Here is a 19,082-nt window from a genome sequence, read left to right on the forward strand (position 1 = left end):
GAGCTGTTATATCTCACTTTCAAAACATTAAACTTCGATATACCCTTTCGAAATGATTACTGGTTTATGACTGTAATCGATGTGAACATGATAAAACACCCCGTTCTGTAGATCTGTAGTTTGTAGTAACAACTACCTGAGAGAGGTAAGTCGAGCTTAGCTTGGTTCATACCTGGTCTGTTTCCTTTTTCACAACATAAGGTTTAAAAGTATACTTCGGAATTTTCGTGAAACTTTGCCAGAGTTGTAGGGTGCCTTGTAAGTTGCTAATGTTTAATTACTACAAAATTATTTTTTAATCAGTTTTTTATTCTTAGCTGTCATTTAGAGTGTTGATGCATGTATTCTGCACTATCCGGAACATGGAATTTCTTCTTTATATCTAGTAAGTTTCGAGATTCATAAAAATATTCAATGTCGCAATTTAAGAAACATACGAATCTCTGATCACGTTTAATTATATTCTTCGTAAATATTGTGGCCAAATTTTTGCATATAAAGTGTTACAATCATTAACACAAATGAACGAGTATATGTGCGTAAGAAAAATGTTCATAAACATTAACATTTGTTTCCTTCATAAAAGAAACTTTATAAAAAGTTAAAAATTGATTTCTCATTCACATCCTCTAGCTTCTGAAAAATCAGAAAACGTAATACATAAAAAAATATACAGGGTGTCATTTTAATGGCGCCCACGGACCACAGAAACGTATAGAGGACATCAAAACAAACAACTTTTCATAGTAACATTTTTCTCGTTGGTGCATCATTTCGGCGCCACAGTAGTTCAGAAAAGCCCGTTTTGCCGTCTGAATGCTGGCAACCACACACAACATTTGATTGCATTTGTGACATCATATCCCGTCGTGAAGCGATGCGTTCCAGGGTTGCCATGTGAAAAATGACATAACTACAATCAGCCTATTACAATTACTTGAAAAGCAAAATTAACGAAATTGAAACAAACAGCAAAAATAAAAATATCAGAGATTTATATAAAGGTGTAAATGAATTTAGAAAGGGGTGGCAACCTAAAGTAAACTTGATAAAAGATAAAGTCGGTGATTTTCTTGCTGACTCAAGCGATATTCTAAATAGATGGAAGAACTACTTTAATGACCTTTTAAATGTTCATGTAGGAGATAAATCAGAAGTAAATAAAGTACACACAGCAGAACCTTTAGTTCCAGAACCTAACTTAAAGTTAAAGATACTATTAAAAGGCTAAAGAATAACAAAGCACCTGGCATTGATTTAATACCAGCTGAGTTAATTAAATATGGTGGCAATTCATTAATATGTCAAATTCATAAATTAATTTGTTTAATATGGAAGAAAGAAGAAATCCCTCAACAGTGGAAAGAATCCATAATTGTTCCTGTGTTTAAAAAAGGTGATAAAATGAACTGCAGTAATTACCGTGGAATTTCTCTACTCTCAACAACATACAAAATATTGTCTAACATTCTTTTAACAAGACTAACCCCATATGCTAATGAAATTATAGGTGATTATCAATGTGGATTTAAACGTAACAGATCAACTACAGATCAAATTTTTCACATCAGACAGACACTTGAAAAAAAGTGGGAATATAATCAAAATGTCCATCAGCTATTCATTGATTTCAAAAAAGCATATGATTCGGTCAAAAGAGATAAATTATATAATATATTAGTAGAGTTTGGAATACCTAAGAAGCTTGTTAGTATGATAAAAATATGCACCAGTGAAACAGAAAGTAAAATTCGTGTGGGTATTAATATGTCTGACAAATTTACAATTCATGATGGGTTAAAACAAGGAGATGCATTATCTCCATTGCTCTTTAATTTTGCCTTAGAATATGCTGTTAGGAAGGTAAAAGAAACTAAAGAAGGACTAAAATTAAATGGTGTGACTCAGTTGTTAGCATATGCAGATGATGTAGACTTACTGGGGGATGATGTGAATACAATTAAGAATAATGCTAAAATATTTTTCAAAACTGCTAAAGAGATAGGTTTGGAAGTTAACAAAGATAAAACTAAATATATGTTTACAGGCCGAAACCAAGTGTTAGGTAATAATCAAAATCTAATTATTGATAACAATTCTTTTGAATCAGTTTCCAAATTCAAATACTTAGGAGTAATATTAAGAAATGAAAATTACATTAAAAAGGAAATAAAAAGTAGGCTTAATTCAGGAAATGCATGTTACTTCTCTCTTCATAAACTTTTGTCTTCTCGTTTAATATCTAAGAAACTAAAAGTTAAAATATACAAAACAGTAATTTTGCCTGTAGTATTATATGGATGTGAAACTTGGTCCCTTACATTGAAAGAGGAACATAAATTGAGAGTATTTGAAAATAAGATCCTTAGGAAAATATTTAGACCTAAAAGGGATGAGGAGACAGGTGAGTGGAGAAGGTTACATAATTTAGAATTACATCATTTGTATTCATGTCCAGATATTATTAGAATAATTAAATCAAGAAGACTTAGGTGGGCATGCCATGTGGCACGAATGGGAGAGGAAAGAGGAGTTCACAGGATTCTTGTTGGGAAACCAGATGGTAAGAGACCTGTAGGAAGGCCAAGACGAAGATGGAGGGACAACGTTGAGATGGACCTAAAGGAAATCGGTGGGGATGGGAAAGAGTATATAGATCTTGCTCAAGATAGGGGCAGATGGAAGGCCTGTGTTGGTGCAGCCATGAACCTTCGGGTTTGAGAAGGCTAGAGAGTTAGTTAGTTAGTTCAATCAGCCACGTTACGTACCGTAAAACAAAACGAGAAAACACGTTCTGTAACCTAACAGGAAGTAAACAAACGATACGAAAAATGGTAGAAAGAAAATAGAATTCAAGTGGAAGTGGTCATATCGAATTTTGTCTCAGCTTACATGTCAAATATTTGCAAATCTAGTTACCAAGTTGGCATCTACAATTTAGTCTATCGACTTCGTACTTCTGATACTAGTTGTCTGTGACACACTGAACAGATGACAGAATAGAAATGAATGAACTCAAAATTCCAAAGGTAAGCAAAACATAATATAATGTATATTCAGGGAATTATGAGGCAAGTGACCAAAATGGTTGAAAAGACTGGGATATAAGTAGCAGTAATACAAGCTCTCTGACGACAGTTAATCTACGCACCGGATATACATGTAATAGTTTGCAACTGTAAACAGGGCAGTATATTCGCTACTGATTCATAATTAGATTGTTACTGTGGTTGTACGTGTTTTAGCTGAAATGTAACGTGAACCTCGGATCCTTCCGTTATCAGCACAAAAGTACCACAAGGCATCTGAACAAAAACCTGTAGATATCAACCTTGCAACGAGATTTCCAAATATTTGACATGTAGCTGGGCGTAAACAGCCACATTTAAGCTGTAAGTCCAATAAAATGTATTGTTGATGTAGGGTGAGACAAAATCCGATATTGACACTTCATTTTGAATACTTTTTTTTACCATTTCTCATATCGTTGGTTTACTTCCTCCTTCCCTTGAGATGACTGCTGATCTTCTGGCTGGTAGGCTATGATGTTCGGTCTACTGAACGCTTTTCTCGCTTCGTTTTACAGCTAATAACGTGGTTGGTAGTTTGTCATTTCTCACACAATTTGTATGTTCCTTGCAAAACACTGCCGTGCGCTGTTTCGCTGCAGGAAATGACGTCACAGATACTATCAAATGTTGGGTTGTGTTGCCAGCATCCAGGCGGCAAAACGGTCCTTTTTGAACGGCTGTAGTGTCGAATCGTCGCACCAACGAGAAAAATATTACTGAGAAAAGTTGTTTGTTTTGATGTCCTCTATACGAATATGTGGTCTGTGGGCGCCATTAAAATGACACCCTGTTTTTTCAAAACTTTTAATTTCGTATGCACTTAAAATACATGTTAGATGAAGTTGAAGTTTGAGGAGCGTGAAAATGGTAGAATTCAAATAGCACTCAATCATATCTGAAAAAGTACCGAACAAATGGAAAATGTAATATGAAATATGATGGAAGCGTTTTTATTTGTTTGAATGTTGAAATATTGAAAATTGGTATCTGAAAGCATATCGAACATAGCAAATGGTGTTTCACAACTTAATGTACCACTGTGATTCAATGTGTATTTTCCCCCAGTTTTAATACAGGATACTAAAATGTACGAAATTATAAAACCACGCAAAGAAAAAAAAAATGTAACGAATCCCGTTAGATATGTTTACCTTTAATACATTACTCTATGCGCAAAAGTTATGATATGTTTGTAGAATATAAATTCTTTTTAGTACGAAATGTCAATCAAATTAAAGATATTTCCGATTCTTACATATCAGAACAAAAGTAGTAAAATTAAAGTAAAAAGCATAAATATAAAAAATCAGACAATCCCCATAGATGTGTCACTAAATATCTACGAAGCGTGAAACATCTTCTAATCTTAAATGTTACCCAATTATTCGCGAGTCATATCTGTGTATCCTTTTCGTAAAACCAATATTTTGAGGAAAAAAGATGGAAACAGAAAAATATAGTTATAAGTGGCAGAGCAAAATGAGTGCAAAATATATATGAAAACGTATGAAACACTATATTTTTCATTAAGAAGAAACAAAAGTGTTTATTATCATTTCTAGGGCAATCTTGTGACAACAGACAACTTGAGGATCAAAAGAACAATTAGAAATCGTAAGTAATTATACAATTTTTGCGGTAGATCGCCGCTGCTGATGTGTAATATGAAAAATGCATCAGTACATAAAAATGGAAATGGTATGGAAACTTTTAGATTCATAATTAAACGAAAAATTTAAATAAACATCGTCGTAAGTAGTCAGTGGATGCACATGTATTTAAAATAGAAAAATATGATTGAGAATGTATGATAATATTTTCGTGAAGGTGTGCAGATTCAAAGTCAGTGACGGCGCCAGAAAAAAAAATACTGGAGCAACAGAGAGAGGCGGGAATATTTTCCAGGGGCTAGTCACATTTTCCATACCGGTAAATACCATTCAAAATTGCATCTGCTTTTTCTTGTTCACTGAGGAGCGGAAAAAGGGGGTCTCCCCTTCCCCCTCTGACGCTGTCAATGATAAAAATAATGAGTAAAGCAAATATGGTACAGTAATTACTTCTATCATGGTTATGATCCACTAGCTGTGTTAGGGTGATGGAAATGAAATACTATCCTGTTAACATTTTTTATGGACAACACTGCTTAAAATTTAGCTTGAAGTATGTACGTGTATCGAATATCTACTTTTTCATTATACGATGTAACAGGTTACACAAAGTTCCAGTTGCAAGATCCATTCAAAGGGGCAAAAGTTAAATGTCAAGGCATTATATTTACAGTTGAAAGTGCTAAGCCAATGAAGGTGTTTGTTTCATTATTTGTTTCAGATACACATTTAAATGTAAAACTTCCCGAAAAGGCCTAATTACGCTAAATAGGAATTCAATTCAATTCAGTTTGAATTGAATACAAAATTCACCTCCTATTCATAGTGATTAGGAAGTACCGTTAACTACCACAATTAGGGTTACTGGATGAAACAGCATGCGAGTCAAAACTAAATTTATCAGCATTCGTATTTCAAGAAGTATTATAACATCAGTAACACATACAAACTTAATGTTCGTATTTGTATTTTCCTTTAGGTGTTACACACTCTTCTTTTCAGGAAGTCTTAAAACGCAAATTGAGGCAACTATCTGCACAGAATGTTCATTACCCTTAAATACATTCCCCTCTGTGTTCTGGCGATTGGAATAGGAATCACTCCATGTAAGTAAATGGATAATTTTGATATCATAATGGCAAAGAAAGTACGCTTTATGACACATTTTCTCTAATTTATGTCGGATTTATATAGACTTGATTATTACGCTTTCACCTTTCGGGGTTGCTATTCTATCATTCAAGAACAATTCCAGGTTTTGAAGGCAAAATATAATAAAAATTGTTATAAAAAAATGAATTATAGTCGACGCGCTAGCTTCGTTAACGACGGGTTGGATTTGGCGTTCACAGAACAATCACATTCAACGCACAGTGTTGCCACACATCTATTCTATGCCACCTTGTCCCTCCCCCGCACTAGCACATTCCCACGGTCTCCACATTGAAGTTGCAAAGTACGGCAACAGCGTATCCGCAGTCATGTGACAGACTCCACGTGGAGTAGACGAGCAGAATGACAGCTGCGCCCATTGGCTGAAGGTTGAGTGCGATTGGACGAAAACAACTCGCCCGCTTTTTAACCCCACCCACGGTCGTGGCGGCGGCTTCCTTCAGTTCTTGGACGTTAACGAGTAAACGCGTGGACTTTACGAATAGTTCCTTTCATTGACCCACGGTACGAAATGTGGGAAACTAACACACAAGATTAAGTAAAGATGGATCACTCCCCAATATCTCCTAGGCAAAATTAGTCAATCACCTCACCTGAATCCCTAAACTATCACGTGCGATCCCAAGTTTTGAAGTTCGCACTTTCGACGTGACTTCGGGCACGGCTTATCTCGAATGTTAGAGATGCGGTTCCTCAATACTCGTAATTACTTTCGCATTGTCGGCATGTAGAAGTGAAGGAAGGGAAAAAAGTGAGTACGTTCGATTTCTTAAAAAGTTTAGTACTTACCGTTCTGCATGTACGTGCTCTTATCGTTGAAATACTAAAAACATTATTGCCTATTCCTTAATAATAAACTGAGTAAGTACTGTACGTTTCACAATAGTTAGTTACATGTTTTACATAAACGAATTCAGTAAGCCCGTACGAAAAGGCAAGTACACTCACTCACCGTAGTTTTAGGGTGAAAACTTTCTTCAGGTTCCCTAGTAACGTCCGTTTGCATCTGCAACAACTACAAACATTGCAGTGTTACATCTCTAAACATTTCATTAAATAAATCATGATGTAGCTATTTTCGTATTTTGAGTACTAAGTTGTATGTAACTGTTTATGTAATCTCTGGTCTGAATCTTCGTATGTAGATGTCACTCTTGTTTGATTCACGTTTTCTAACTTGGGCGTTACTGTTGATCTCGAGGATAAAGTATGAGAAAAACATTGTCGGATTTCGTCCCTGGAAACGGACGTTGCTAGGAACGTAAAAAAACAAAACATTTTCATCCTAAAAAAAGGGGTAAGTGAGTATTTTATAAATTTTCTCTGTGTTCCTGATAATTTCATGGGGGTTCGTAATGGAGCATTTTTTTTGCTTCCGGGCTTTCCTTCATGAAGAACATAGTGGGATTGGGGCTTTATATCTATTTGAGGATCACCCCTCTCGTATTAGCCAAACCACCCTAGAGACATGATTTATAAAGGGCGGAGTAAACAACGATCGTCCCGCCTTTTTTGTCCTCTGAAATAATCACCCACCTAGACTACGCCTTGAAAGTAATAATACAAATGCTTGGATGAAGCTGGAGGGTGACAGCTAAAAAAGGAAACCTAAAGAGTGCAAAAGTGGTCATTTCCTCAAGTCTGTAAAGAAGATTACGGCCCGTTTCGCCTTATCCCGTTTCGCCTTATTGCGTTTTCACCCCCCAATACAATTTCGCGTGATTTATGTGACACAAACTTTCTAAGGCAAAACGGGACATCCCATTTCGCCTTGTCCTGTTTCCCCTTACACACAAACCTAACCTATCCTAAAATTTGTTCTTACAAATGTCAGGATAAATAGTACAAAAATTACTAATAGAGTTAATATAAATCCGTTTACATAATAAAAAAAAGTATATATATATATATCAATGTAGCATGGTGTTTTATTACATTAATAATAATGACCCTTCATGTCAATATTATTCCCTGGTGGCAAACATTTTGTGTGTAAGGCGAGAAACAGGGTAAGGCGAAATTGGATGTCCCGTTTCTCCTTAGAAAGTTCGTGTCACATAAATCATTTGAAATTGTATTGGTGGAGGTGAAAACGCAATAAGGCGAAACGGGAGGACACGGTAAAGACAACTGACACCGACTTCCCGGTGCCAAACTTTCAAACTTAATTCAGTGAGTATCTAGACAATGGTTGGGAGATTTACAAAATATCTTGAAATGTTTGATTCATATAACTTCCCTATTCCTGCAACTTTTGGCTAATTGCAAAAATGAGGATGAGTGATGATGTGATGAAATTGATAATGGGACACTCACAAAGAACACGCATAACGGCATTCGAACCCGGTACCCCTGGAGTCGTGATAAATACTCCGTCACGAAGGTCGATTTAAAATGTTTCAGAAACAAGATAATCAATATAATACTTCCTTATCAAACTCCAGAGTTATATTCTTTGGTGGCATAGTGTAGTGCACAAAATAGACTTCGAACTTATTTGGTACAGTTATCTAAAACATGGAAAATGTATGTAAGAGATAAAAGAAGATATTTGTATTCCTTCGTTTGCAGCGTTTGCAGCAATGAATAGAAATTATATTACAATATAAAAATAATCATTTTCCGCATTTTGCCAGGTGTGGCACCAAGATGTCCAGAAGGAGACAATCATGTCAACGATGGGTGCAGTTACTGTTCTTGCGATAGAGACGGTATTATAACCACTTGTGTCAAAGAGTTCTGTATGGTTGGTCTAGATGATGGCGGATTTGGTATCCTATATCCTGGTAAGTAAATACACTAAGCATGTGTAACTATTTTATCATAACACCGTAATTATCATGACACACATAGAGTGGCGTACCTAGCATTTTGGAAAGTCCGAGGATTACTTATACTTTTTTCAGTAGTCAGCTCTCATTATAACATATTTTCCTGCCTTTGATGTTCTTTTTTTGGAATACTTGGCCAAATGGGAGGTTATGACCGCCACCAACCCCCCTTGCGTACGCCACTGCACACACATACACGTACCTGATGACAAATGCGTATGTGCAATGGGTGCTTCTGCACTCGCCTAAATAACAGAGGAAGAGGTGAAAAAAGTATCTCAATTCTCTACTCTATGAAGACGTAATTTCTACAGGTGGATCCATCCAGAATAATGAAGGGACAAGATTATACGACGTCACGCTGAGGCTTTTGAATTTGTAAACAATAATAGCATTATAATTTCAACAATTTGATGCTATTAATTACCTAACACAGATTGCGCTAAATTTTCCTTGGAAAATCTTATTTTCAGAAATAGGACACTGAAAAATCTGTAGTTTCTCCAAACTTTATGAGGGTCTGCAGCCTATATCCCACAAAAATTCTGGAAAAACAAGAAGTGTCCCACTGCCCGACTGTGTGCATTTTACTTTGATATCCATGGATCATTTTTCACCCAAATACGTTACATAAATTTTTTTCGTAACTCTCACGTGATTTACAAACAAATGAAATGCCCCTTCGGGTCTCAAATAGATCTTAATATTACGTGAAGAACGAACACCTCATTTGAGATTGCCTTGTTTTAGAAAAACTTGAGACTAGAACGCGAGATTTGTGTAAACCCCAAAATTACTACATTTAGCACATGCTGTTTTAAGAAGTGGAACTAAAGCTAATTAAATATTTTATAATGAAACTATTCAATTCATTCATGTTCTACGAACACTGTTTCGTGTTTTTCTAATGGAACATTTCTTCTTCTACAGACCACCACCCGGATTCAGAAAAATGCAGTCCAGGAGTTAAAACTAAGGGCTGCAATACCTGCGTATGTTCCAAGGATGGATTCGAAGCCTGCACCCGGCTGAAATGTTGAGGGGGGAGAGAATCTGAAGTTCAGAAATCTGCGAATAGCGCACTAGAAAACTCTAATGTAATGTCTTCCGTTGGAAACAGAAATCCATGATCAATTGTTGGAGAAAATGGGTTTTGTTTGTTTTCAAAATTGTAATCAAAGGAGCAATTAGTAAAGAAAATACGGGATGCACACACTCGAGGTCAAAATTTAAATCCTGGCCTAGCTTTTACATTTACGAATTACATGTTTGTATTTGGTGTATACCAGTTAATTAATTTTCTGTTTTAAAGGAAAGAATAAAATACATCAAATTGTAAACCGAATTCGGATCCCTTTGATAACAACAGTAGTAGTAGTCTAGTAGTCTGTAATCTACCACCCTCCTGAACTCTGTAGCTATTTCTACACGTACAGGGTCGACGAAGTTAGTAATAAGATGTATTTTATACAGCGTATATTGACACACTTGTGGGTTTAATTGTATCTTCTGCAAATATTCTGTATGAAGAAACAAACTGCAGGAGTACTAAGTGAGGTGAGTGCATATACGTCTTGTAGTAAAAGTTCACTTCTTGTACAAATAGGCTAATCATGACTTGATCTACAGTAGAGTGCTGCATAGAGGCATTTTTGCTCGATCGTCTAATAGTTCGAACGTATAACGCTAGATGACTTACTGAAGTGACAATTTCTTCGCTCGAGCGAATAACGCTCGAACAGGCAAATGATCGGTGCACGCTGGAAGCCCAATAACCGCAATCTGTCTGTAGTAGTGGTCCTTCAAATATAGATCGTGAAGTGAAAGACGCAGTGAAATTGAAACTAAAATGAACATAGTAACATAATCAACATTTCCATGTTAAAATGTAATTTAGTCTATCTTAACAATACATAGCAATATGTTAATATGAATAGATGATTTTGGGCTGAAACTACCAGGACGGATTTTTACATATATATTTGTACGATTATTGTCACATTGAAATTATATTTGATTCTATATATTTCAAGCGGTGAGGGGCATGAAGAAGAAGAAGAAGAAGAAGATTCTATATATTCGAGCGTAGCACGCTCGAGCTGTGGTTGATGGAAACTGAGCTGTTTGTGTAATATTGTGGTAATATTAATAGTTGTTAATTAAGTGAGTGCTGTTTATAAAGAGATAATTTTGTGACTGGAATTGAGTTAATCTCATATACTTATTTAAGTTGAAGTTTAAAACTACGGTAAAAGGAATTATACTCATTAATGTGATTTTCGTAAGGCAGTTCTTGTTAACGTCATGGCGGATGCCATAGGTTACATGGAACTTAATAATCAAGTAGAAATTATAACGAACTTGGTAGAAGACAATGATATTGTTATAGAAGATAACATTATAGAAGAAACATCTAGAAAACAAGCTAAAAGAGTCAGATCTTCTGAAGATGATCAAGTTCCAGCAAAAGCGGTAAGGATAGACAGGTTAGATAATAGAGATAAAGTACACACGTTTGGAGAAGGTCGAAGAGAAAATAATGTAGACAAGTGTAAAATGTATTATGATACACATAATGGGCCATATTTAGTAATAATGACTAGTACAAAAGGTGCAGAAAAGAAATTTAACTCTATGAAAATAGGCAATGAATTGCGAAAGAAAGATATAAGGGTCAGATATATCCAACCAAGTGGCTTATATAGAGCAAAGATTTATTTTTACACCAGGAATGAAGCTAACAATTTCATGAAAAATATGCATTTTCATAAAGAAAATAATATTGATGTGTTCATCCCAGAATCCTTATTGATGAAGGAAGGATTGATATATGGTGTACCCACTGAATTTGAAGAGGAGGAAATTAAGGAAAGTATTGAAGACCCGACAGTAATATCAGTGGAAAGAATGAAAAAGAGACTTCGAAGAGATGATGGTTCATATTATTTTGTTCCTACTAAGCTAATATCAATCACGTTTAGATCTCAAGAAATGCCTAAACAGATTATAGTGGTTAGTCACATTTTCGATGTTACTCCTAAAGTTAGAAATGTGATGCAATGTAAGAAATGTTACAGGTTCGCACATTCAGCAGCCATATGCAAGGATAAAGCTAAGTGTGCTAGATGTGGAAGAGAGGAACATGAAAATTGTAATGAAACTCCGAAGTGTTTAAATTGCGGAGGAGAACATGTTGCTACTGATAAGTCATGTGTAAAATGGGAAATGGAAAGAGAAATCATGAGAGTTATGGCATATGATAATTTATCCCGGCAAGATGCAAGAGAGAAAGTAATAACAGGTAATGTTCCAAGCAATTATGTTGTTCAAGGCAACTCATATGCTGATCAAATAAAAAACCATATAAACAAAAGTCAAATAAGTGAAATTAACACAAGAAAGACTGGTGTTGTAGGAAATAGCATAACAATACAAAACAGATTTGAAGCCTTAAGTGATTGGGGTGAAAGAAAATCAGATACATACTTGGAAAATGTTTCATGGAAAAGAGTTCCTCCAGAACATCATAGAGACTATTCCAAATTTGAAAATAAATATGGAAAAAATTTCAGACTAAATTCCTATTCACAAACAAAGAATTATAATGGAAATTCTGAAGGAGAATCAAGTAAAGGTTCTCTAAAGAAATTACAAAGTAATCAAAAACAATTAAATGGAAAGTCTACAGGAACTGTAATTAAGACAAGGAAAAATGAGGAAGATATGGATAGTACAAACAGAAGCATGCAGGAGGTGAGCACCGGAATCTACAACAATGAAGAACAGAAAAAAATCGTGTACTTTCCTCACATAACATCTCAGAAGGATCTTATGTATAATTTGTTACAATTAATGGCGAAACTTATGGCGACATTAACTAAAAATTCTGACTTATTAAATATAAAAGAAATACTAACAGAATGCTCACAAATAAATGGCCAGGTGCAGAAAATTATTGAGGATTTGGAAATTTTTGGAGAGACACCTTAGGGTGTGGAAGGAAAAATAATGGAAAACATTCGTGGGTGTACACTGGAATGTAAGATCACTGAAAGCAAGAAAGCAAAATCTGGTGAAATTAATAGATGAATATAGACCTGAACTTTTATGTTTATCGGAAATCTCTGTGAACCCATCAAACATAAATTATTTTAAAGTAAATCATTATCACATGATTTATGAAAAGATTAAAGATGATAGTAAAGGAGTTGCAATTATGATTCATGAAAGCATTCCATTTGAACCTATATCTTTTGATTATACATTGTCTATATACGACACATACAAAATTGAAGTCGTAGGAATTAAAATTGCTTTTATGAATCAAAAAGTTAGTATTATATCTATATATATTCCTACAGGTGCAGAGTCACAGAAATTAACGACGAATACATTATCGCAAATGTTTCAATGCATAGAAAAGCCTTTTATTATAGCAGGAGATTTCAATTGCCATCACACAATATGGGGAGATCAGGATGAAGATAAGTTGGGGAAAGTGTTAGTAGAATGTATGGATTTGTACAACTTTACTGTAATTAATGACGGGTCTGCTACCTATATAGGAAGATTAGGTACTCGGCCAACAGCTATAGATTTAACGTTAATGTCAGATGATATATGTGGTCAATTTCAGTGGGAAACAGACAGTGATCAAAGAACCAGTGACCATTATCCATGTTTCTTTTATACTGATACTAATTCAGTGAGATCTTTCACTATTCCGCTCAGAAAATGGAAAGTTAATGAAGCTGATTGGAATAAATATTCTAAATTACTTACAATCTTATTTAAAAATACAGATTTAAATAATATTGATAAGAGTACATATGATTATTTTGTAGATTCTGTTAGTATTGTTATGGACAGATCATGTACAAGGGCAAAAGAGGAAGTTGTAAAAAAATATCCAATAGTACACTGGTGGAATAAAGATTGCCAAAATTTTAAAATACAGAGAATTGAAGCTACTAAAGTTTATAAAACAATACCAAATCAGGAAACTTGGATTAATTATAAGAAAGCAATAGCGCAGGCCAAGAAATGTTATATCAGTGCAAAAAGACAATCGTGGGAAAAGTATTGTGAAGACATAAATAACAAAGAGAGTATCAGTACTGTGTGGGCTAAATTTAAATCAATCCGCAAACCACATACCCCTCGATTAATACCACTCAAAGAAACCTGGAAAGATGAATTTATTATGAAGGTAACATGTAATAATAAACACGAACCTGCAGATGCCCCTGATGAAATTTTCTCTTTCAGTCCTAAAGATAGACATTCACAAGGATTATACACCAATATCATGATCGATGAAATAAGAGACATAATAATTAGAACCAAGGACACAACTCCAGGAAAAGATGGAATAACATACTCGATGATTCAAAATTTACCGGAATGTGGTATAATATATCTTTGTAACATCTACAATTATATAATGAATTCAGGAAATGTACCGCAATCGTGGTACACTCAAATGATTTTACCAATATTGAAACCTGGCAAAAGTCCACATAAAGGAGAATCTTATAGACCGATAGCTTTGTCTTCAGTACTGGGGAAAATTTTTGAAAAATTAATTCTAAAGAGAATAAGTTGGCATATAGAGGGACAGGAATTATTTTCAAGGCTTCAAGTTGGATTTAGGAAGGGTATGGGGTGTAGAGATGCCTTGGCAATGTTATCATCAAAAATTTATGATACAATGAAAAGGAAAAGTAGTCTTATTGCTGCTTTCTTAGATATTAAAGGGGCATATGATAATGTAAATATAAATAAATTATTAAACATTCTACAAAATCTGAAAATACCTTATATGCATCTAAAAATAATTTGGAATCTATTAAAAAATCGTTGTTTATATTTTTACTTTCACAATAAAGTTGAGGGACCTAGATGGATAACAAGGGGTCTTCCACAGGGAAGCCCTTTAAGTCCTTTACTTTTTAATATATATTTAATGGATGTTCAAAGAATATGTCCTGAGCCATTTGGATTTATACAATATGCAGATGATTTATGTATATATGAGAGTGACAAGCAAGTAGATCAAGGAGTCACCAACATGGAAGCGAAAATAATAGAGATAAAGAAATTTCTTGAGAATAGGTCTATGAATATATCGTCAGAAAAATCAAAGTTGATTATATTTAGTAAAAACGGAGCTCCGAAAAATGTGAATCAATACACAAAAAAGTTACACATTCCCATAGAAAATTCAGTGAAATATTTAGGCGTTATATTTGATAGTAAATTAACATGGAAACCTCATGTAAAAATGTTAGTGAAAAAGGCAGAAGTAATTTACAATGTATTTCGTTCTATGGCTACAACAAAATGGGGAAGTCATCCTAGTACCATGATGAATTTTTACAAAAACTATTACAAACCAACAATAGAATACGGGATTATAGTCTTTAATACAATTTCAGAATGTGTATTTCGTCCATTGGAAGTAATGCAGAGGAAAGTTCTACGAAAGTGTCTAGGACTGATGAAGAGTACTCCTAATGTTGCTGTATACATGGAAGCATGCGAATGGAACTTAAGTTATAGGAAAAGGGAAATGTCTATTAAATATCTGTTAAAAACAATGTCAGAAGTTAATCATCCGTTTAACGACATTCTATTCGACTTGGTTGAATTATATGATACAGGCAAAATTAATAACTGCGAAGATATAGGATGGGTGCAATTATATAATGAGTACTATGAGGATCATCAAAAATTATTTAAAGTAAGGAGTAAGCCCATATATACTCTAGATTTTCCTGTTTGTGAATATAGAGATATTTATTTTCCTGAACAATATACCAAATATGATTACATGGAAAGATGGAAAGATTATTACTTTATATATACAGATGGTTCAAAAAGTAGTCAAAATGTAGGATGTGCTGTTTATGATGTACAGAAGAAGGAATCAATTATGATACATTTACCGGAAGATTTTTCTATTTTTACAGCTGAAGCTTATGCAATTTATCAAGCACTAATTTATACATATAAATTGCAAGAAAAAAATATATTAATATTAACGGATTCCAAAAGTGTATTATATTCAATTCAGTCCAATTATGATTTATTATTTAAATGTTCCCCATACATTATAAACTGTGTAAAAACTTTACAAAATTTAAGGAGCAGGGGAAAGATAATTCATTTAACCTGGGTTAAAGCACATTGTCAAAATTTAGGAAATGATATGGCAGATTTGTATGCAAAACAAGCTAGGGTAATTCAACCTGTACTGGAGTTGAAAACCTGGTACACAGACCTTCTACCGAGGGTGAAGAAAAAGTTGAAGGAAAACTGGACGGAATGGTGCAAAGGTGAATTTCAAAATGCAGGCAGCTTTTATCAGAGGATAGCTAATTTCAATAGAAAGAGGCCTTGGTTTACAAAGGTTCAAGGTTCACGGAATGTGATAGTATTACTAAATCGTATTAGGTCAGGACATACAACTACTAAAAGTCATTTACAAAAGATCCGGATTCTACAAAACCCAAACTGTACATGTGGCAACAAGGAAGATATACACCATATCCTATTTGAGTGTAATAGATACACACAAGAAAGAGAGACATTCTATAAAACTCTTATAAACTGTGAAATTCCGTTTCCTCAGTGTTTGGAATCTTTGATTTGTGAACCTAACCTTACAGTTGGATATATATTGTTATCTTTTTTTAGAAAATGTGACTTAACTATTTAATAGAAAAAAAAATTGTTCATAGTATCTTTTAATAATAATGTACTAAAAAATGTAAGTTTATGTACAGTACATATATAGATATGGGAAAAACTGCTTAGCGGTAATCCCAAGTAAAATGTAAATAAATAAATAAAATAGCACGCTCGAACGTGGGAGATTCGATTGAGTATGAGCGAGCGAAAGTGGTCCCATGCAGTAGCTCTAATCTACAGTATGTAGAGGAATTCTAAATACTGCCCCTGTGGAATCCTATTTTAATGGTTAGGTACACAAGCGCGCGATATTTAAACACACGAAATAAACAGGACATGACATAGAGTGGGATGAGGCTAAGCAGATAGGAAGGGAGAAGAGAATGCTAGTGAGAAAATGGAAGGAAGCCAAGGAAATAGAGAAGAAAGGTGAAGAAGACACAATGAACTGGAATGGGGGACTGAAGTTAAACAAAGAATGTAAGAAGATGTTAGAAAGAGTGGAAAGGACAAGAGAGAAAGAGGAGAGGAGAAGGAAGAAAAATGAAGGGAAAAGTGCGTGAGATTAAAAGTCCAACCACATTCTCTATGGAAGTAATTGTGTTTAGCCTTTTAGGTGAAAGTAAAGTTGGCAAGTGAAAGTCACCTGCTAGAAAGTTCCAACAACTTTCTAAATAGTCTGGAGGGAGTACTGTTTGTGTATATATAATGCCCTGTGTTTGTATCTTGTTACTTTTGTACTTGATACAGAGTCTGAAGAAGACCTTGCTAGAAGGTTGAAACGTTACGTTTAGTTTATGTTTTTAATAAAATAAATTACTGCCTTGGTCAGCATATTTAGTTTTTCATAATCATGGAAACAAGGCTTAATGGTGTTATACTTACAATGCAGAAAACATCGAGAATTAAGCACTTTTAAACATGACCATTTAGAATTTCCCGACTGTTCGGATCCCGAAAAGTCGGGAAATCATTTCCTGAACTCGGGATTGGGACAGGAAATATTTTTTCCGATCCCGCACACTCCTAGTGCGTGTGTGTGGGTGGCAGAGGAAGAATCACCTCGGTGACCAAGCGCGTTGAGTTGGTAGACTAAACGTTATAGCTGCGGAAACTTTTAGGTTCGAGTTCTGAGAAAAAGTGTATCTTTCTGTACGCCTTTATCAGTTCATCCAATTTCACATGTGACGTAAAATAAGACAGTTGCATGCATTCAGAGAGCAATTCGGACCGCACCATGTTAAAAAAAAACTGCCCAGGGTAAGCCCGTATCGCAAACAAGAGAGTCCCCGGGATATTTTTTTTGCAAAGGGGGGGGGGGGCAAAGGAGTTTTTTTTAGGCAGGAGGGAACAAACAAGACATTTTGCCCCAAATAGTGCTTCGGATTGAATAACCGTGTTCCTGCACCTATATGTACCTGTCAAATTAACGCAAATAACTGTGACATAAATTTAATTATGTGCATGAAATATATAATTTAGGCTGACATGCGCACGGGGGGGGGGGGGGCAATCACCCCTAATCATGGACGTCCGCAGATTTTTTCCAAAGAGGGACAAGCAGGGTATTTTTCCGTGGGGCATATTACCCCGATAATAGTGTTGCCAACTCAAAAAACACCACTTGAATTTCAAATTATCGCATTAATATAAAACAAATTATACGTGTGAAATATATTATTTTAGGTTAACATTCGGTTTCTACGAAGGAGGCGGCGTGGCCATCCTTGCACCCCTTTCCAGACGTCCATGTCCCTCCTACATTATTGTACTTCCACCTAGAAATTTAGTGGAGAGGAATCTTATCGCAGTTATTAAACGATTAAGTATTTTCAAGCCGATTAAATTTCAAAGCAACTATGGGGGAAGGAGGGCACAGTGGTGCAACCACAAGAGGCAATGGACATTGCCCCTCCCCAACCTTGGACGAAAATAAATTCTAATGAATTTTTTTGCGCCATATTGATTTTATTATTGTATTATAGTTTATATTTCATATTATTGTTTTGAGTTTGCAAAAATCTAAAAATTCTCTTGTTCGCTTCGCTCGCAATTTTCTTGTTTTCTGTAATGCATTTTAAATTACCAGAGAGAGAAGTTATAACTACTAAGTACTTTAGACTCTTGCTGCTAAACAGTTTTGTTTTAAATGCATGAACACAATTGTTTGGAGGAAAAGGAGCGCGGTACATTTCAGAAACAATTTAATTATTCGTTATGCTGCCTATATGTTGCTGCATTATGTAGGCTATGTATATACAGTATGTAGCATTGTTATTCGTACACATAGAATTTCCGAGGAAAGAATGTCATATCTACTAGTAAATATAATCATTTTCATATGTACCTGGAAATTAATGTTAATGAAGGTTTCACCGACAAATGTTAATAAAAATGTATGTTCAAGGTGTATAAAGAGAAAAACATGCTGTTTCATGCAACATTGTTATTCGTACAGGCAGTGTGATATTTAAGAAATTTCCAGTGGGGGGGGGGGAATCTACTGACTGTGCAGGGACAGCATAAGATAATGACTTCAAGCCATATAACATATTCCCCCATGGATAAAATTTAGCAAGCAGAGAGGGGGACACAAGTACCCAGAGGGGGGGAATCCCCCATCCCTCCTTACAAATACCACCCTGCGTACAGGCAAGAGTTTCAATTACAGCGCCTTAGTTTCAATCTTCCTCGCTATTCGGGCG

At 35.0% G+C, this 19,082-nt stretch overlaps 1 protein-coding gene and 1 long non-coding RNA gene across 5 annotated transcripts in view; one reads left to right on the forward strand and one right to left on the reverse strand.

The window, feature by feature from the left end:
• Positions 1 to 19,082, reverse strand: part of LOC145986814 (uncharacterized) — a 268,487-nt gene that overhangs the window by 216,460 nt on the left and 32,945 nt on the right. The window lies entirely within an intron of this gene.
• On the forward strand, positions 42 to 10,030 carry LOC145987357 (uncharacterized). Of its 4 annotated transcripts, none has more exons than XM_083121884.1 (5): positions 42 to 145; positions 4,634 to 4,685; positions 5,661 to 5,787; positions 8,491 to 8,640; positions 9,616 to 10,030. In XM_083121884.1, the coding sequence occupies exons 3-5, from the start codon at positions 5,724 to 5,726 to the stop codon at positions 9,723 to 9,725; spliced, it is 324 nt and encodes a 107-aa protein (XP_082978010.1). In that variant the 5' UTR covers positions 42 to 145; positions 4,634 to 4,685; positions 5,661 to 5,723; the 3' UTR covers positions 9,726 to 10,030. The 4 variants fall into 4 exon arrangements, with proteins under 4 accessions (XP_082978010.1, XP_082978008.1, XP_082978011.1 ...); XM_083121882.1 differs by having other exon boundaries at positions 49 to 145; positions 5,684 to 5,787; XM_083121883.1 differs by lacking the exon at positions 42 to 145 and adding an exon at positions 171 to 258 and having other exon boundaries at positions 5,684 to 5,787.

Source organism: Lepisma saccharinum, chromosome 4 (genome assembly GCF_977018435.1).
Source record: "Lepisma saccharinum chromosome 4, izLepSacc3.1, whole genome shotgun sequence".
NCBI lineage: Eukaryota > Metazoa > Arthropoda > Insecta > Zygentoma > Lepismatidae > Lepisma > Lepisma saccharinum.